This window comes from Lycium ferocissimum, chromosome 9 (assembly GCF_029784015.1).
Source record: "Lycium ferocissimum isolate CSIRO_LF1 chromosome 9, AGI_CSIRO_Lferr_CH_V1, whole genome shotgun sequence".
Lineage (NCBI taxonomy): Eukaryota > Viridiplantae > Streptophyta > Magnoliopsida > Solanales > Solanaceae > Lycium > Lycium ferocissimum.
The window spans coordinates 16,940,991-16,945,065 of NC_081350.1; the positions used below are offsets into that span (position 1 = coordinate 16,940,991).

Consider the following 4,075-nt stretch of genomic DNA (forward strand, 5'->3'; position numbering starts at 1 on the left):
CCTTGTAATTCTTGTATAGAAGGTTTCTCTTCTTGTGAAGAAAATCTGTTCATTACGGCTTTCATATTGAATGGTTCAATAGAAGGTTTTTCTTTTTGTTCAAGAAGAATATCTTTTAATTCTATTAAATATTTCTTTCTAGCTTCGTCATTGGGTAAATCATTAATGAGATCTAGAAGAAATCCTTTTGATTTTTTAGAAATAACTCTAATTGAATTCGGACTACAGGTACAAATTGTTCCTGTACATTCACAATCTTCTGATTCAGAAGAATTGGAACTATCATCTGATTCAATTTCAATGTCACTAATTTCACTAGAAGAGGATGATGTGTTGTCATTATCTTCTAGAATAGTGTAGAGTTCATGTTTAATCTTATCATTAATTTCAAGAAGATTAATCTTCTTTTTCTTTTTTTAAATTGACTTTACGGTCATTGGATCTATGGCCCTTCTTGCCACATGTCCAACACGTATCACCAAAGACTTTGTTTTGGTGACCTCTTTCGTGGTTTTGTTTTATAAGATTGATCTACTCTTTTCTTTTTCTTCCTATGAATAGGTTTAGAATGTGTAGATTTCTTATCTTTTGATCTGGATGGAGCTGAAATCTTTTCAAAACCGAAGTCTTGACAAAAGCTTCCTAGCTCTTTCCTGGACTGTTGTTGGTCCTTCTTTAGATAATGTTTTAGTTTTAAATCTGTGCAAAGTTCAAGACTTGTCACATTAACATAACTAATTATATCTCCATAAGTTAGGTTTTCATAAGGAATTCTTCCATTAAACCTATCTTTGATTTTAGTTCTAACCTTATCGGCGAACAAAGAAGGTAGACCACTAATAAATCTTTCTTTCCAGAAATCATTACTGCAGTCTTCTCTTATCATAACTTTTTCTAAAAACATATCTTTATACCACCTAAAGTCTTCTAACTTAGGGCACTTAAGATTGTTTAATAGTTCTAAACTACGATCTCGGAAAAGTTTTGGTTCTCCAATAAAGTGTTTAGCAATATCAGAAATTAGTGTTGTCAAGCATCTTCTCGTTGTTTCTTCAATGACTACTTGGGTTTCACCCTGCACTTTTAACACATTTCTTATGATTGCAGCATTTATTATGTGAGCTCTATTATCTTCAGTTAGATAATTATCCCACCAATTTTTTAATATTCCTGTGAAACCAGAAATGATTAATTGGGCAGCATTCCTATCTGATGCATTTTTTATCCTATAGGAAGTTATTGCCATTCCCATTTCATGTAGAACTTTATAGATTTGACTTTACGCAAGTCCATCTATGTTCCAACTTGATATACTAGTTCCTTCATATGATGTTTGAAGTTGATATTTATCTTCTTCAATTGTACATCTGGGAACGAAGGTCTCTTATAATAATTTTTAGTTGTATGATATCTTGGATCATTGGTTAATTTTTGGATTTCCTTTTCTTTGGTACTTAAGGTTGTTACCTTTTTAGTACTAACTTTAGGTTTGCTTAACGCAATGTCTTTTAATTGTCTGTTGATTTTTTCAACTAAATCTTCATTTTCAACATTAAATTTTTCAGATAACTGAGGGAATTTTTCTTTAGAAAATTCTGGTAATCTTATAGTAGGATGTTCTTCTATGCTATTACTACTGCTAGCTTTTGATGGAGCTATTTGTTTATTATTATCTTTTGCTAATTGGTTTGATACCACATGTAGCAATTGGTTTGTATAATTATTCTGTTGGATTATCTTATTAATATCCTTAGTCTTAGGATCATTATCAAGACCATATCCATCCTTTTTGAAAGGAGATGCAGTTATTACTTCTTTTCCTACTGGTATAAGAATTTCTGTTAATGGTGGAATAGTTGATTCTATTATTCCTTTAGTTTTTGTATGCCATTTATTAACCATCATTGATAAAGATTCCTTTTGATTAGGAATTTTCTTTGTTAATTCTAACCACTTAAAGAATTTTACATTATTTCTACATCTTTTAACATCATCGATCCATTGTTCTTGATGGTCGATCCTAGTTATAAAATCGAATGTATCTTTGTACCATTCTAATTTTTTCTTATTCTTAGGACTCTTAAAATCTTCATTTAAGGTCTTAAGATCTGGTTTAAATTCTTTAGACTTAAGCATTGTTAATATACTTGCTTCTTCTTCGTCTTCCTGCTGGAGATTCATATCACTAGCAGTAGGACTTCCTGAATTTACTTCAGAGTGGTAATAGACTTTGGGGATGGTTTTATCAAAGTCTACTCCTTTAAGCTTTTTATTAATTTCACTTATGAGAGGTTCAGGGTTTTCACCTACTTCCTCCGGGGGTTTAAAAGAAGAAGGTCTTGAATAAGACTTTCTTTGACTAGTTGAAGGTCGTGAATACGACATTCGACTGCCAGAAGATGATTCATTAGCAGATGTGGATCTTAGGAATTTTAAATCTATAGATCCATCTGGATATTGAATAACCTGTTCAATAGCAGAGCTCTCTGGTTCTGCTTTTGGCTGGGTTATGGCATCGAAGTGCCATTCATCTTGAGATAAAATTTCATTCCATTTTATCATTTTGGGTACAAAAGTACTACTATGTTCTGGGTTAGATTCCATGAGCATAGTAACTCCTTTTGGACTCATATTTTTAGCTCTAGGGGCTAAGGTAGTTTTCATTAGTCTGTAATATACTCTGTATATGACAGCTATTTCTTTTGTATTAACTTTGCTATTCATGTTTCTTGATTTAATATTAAGAGTTAGAGTATCCAATATATTCTGGTCATTGATGTCAACCGAATAATTTGGATAACAATTAAAGTAAACCGGGCCGTTAGCAAGGTTACTTTGCAAAACTCCTAATAAAGAATCTTCAAAGTTTAATAACCTATCATCTCTTAGTAAGAGACATAAAGGCGTGTCTAAACCTAATCTGTAAAGAGGTTTGACAGCTACTTGGACTAACCCAATATGAAGAAAATTATAACTTTTCTTATATCTGTTTATGTCATGGATTGAGAGTAACTTAATAGTTTCTGCTGAACTATTAATAGCAATTGTTGATTCACAAGTTTTGATATTATAATTAGCTATAAAATCAAACTTTCCTGTTTTATAAATCTATGTAATGGTTCCTTTGGAATATTCCAATTTTGTAAACTATTCTCAACTTTAGCTATCTTAGTAGCTTCTATGACATGTTAACGATTGTACTCATATTATTTGACTCCTTATGTTTTTCTAAGGATGAATTGCTCATTTTAATAATGATCTGAATATTTGCGCAGTTGTTTTTCATACCAACGCTTATTCATCTTATTTACTACCAGTCTATCTAACTGATAAAATATTTGGGCTTCTATATCCCAAATTGATTCTTTAATAAATTCTAATGTGAGATGCCTCTCAGTATTGTTATAAGCTTCTAAGAGCTTAGGATTTAATAACTTTCTTCTAAAAGCTAAGTCTGAATGCAAAGAATTTATTTTCTTTACTTTCTTTTTTATCTTCCTCTTATTGAGAACCTAGTTCTCTCCGATTCAGCGAAGGTCGGTTTTATTGCAAGTCCGTGAAATCGAACCGGGATGAGAACCTAGATAGAATCCGAAGGGATAAACCTAAACCAACGGAAAGTTATCTTCACGACTTATCGTCGGAGATCGCGCCACCAATGGACGTGTCCGACTATATCGCGATTTTTTTTAATCCACGTGAGAGTTCGTGCCTCCTAATTCGAGTAGGACTGCGCATACTATTTAAACGCGTGTATCGGCTCCATTAGAGGCATGACGATCTCTACAATTCATCCTAGTTGCTAATAGAAGTTCTTTTTCGTTAAAAACCTTTGCCCCAGTATTTCATCATTTTGTTCCGTTCTAAACTTTAATTGTCTGCACAACAGTCCGAGGAAGGAATTTCGACGATTGGACCTAGGGAGCATAATCCGAACAAGGATCTTCTCCCACCGGATTTAGCATCTCGAACTCAGGCTCTTTATTTTGTTTGCTTTTTTGCTTCGTTAATTCTTTACTCGTACTCGTTGACTCTCTACATTTGTTATTAAGCTTAAGTCACGTATCCTTTAAAC

At 32.7% G+C, this 4,075-nt stretch overlaps 1 protein-coding gene across 1 annotated transcript; it reads right to left on the bottom strand.

Annotated features, from left to right (window-relative positions):
• Positions 1-475: 475 nt before the first annotated feature.
• Positions 476-1,252, bottom strand: LOC132031623 (uncharacterized). The gene has a single exon (XM_059421588.1). The coding sequence runs from the start codon at positions 1,250-1,252 to the stop codon at positions 476-478; it is 777 nt and encodes a 258-aa protein (XP_059277571.1).
• Positions 1,253-4,075: the final 2,823 nt, after the last annotated feature.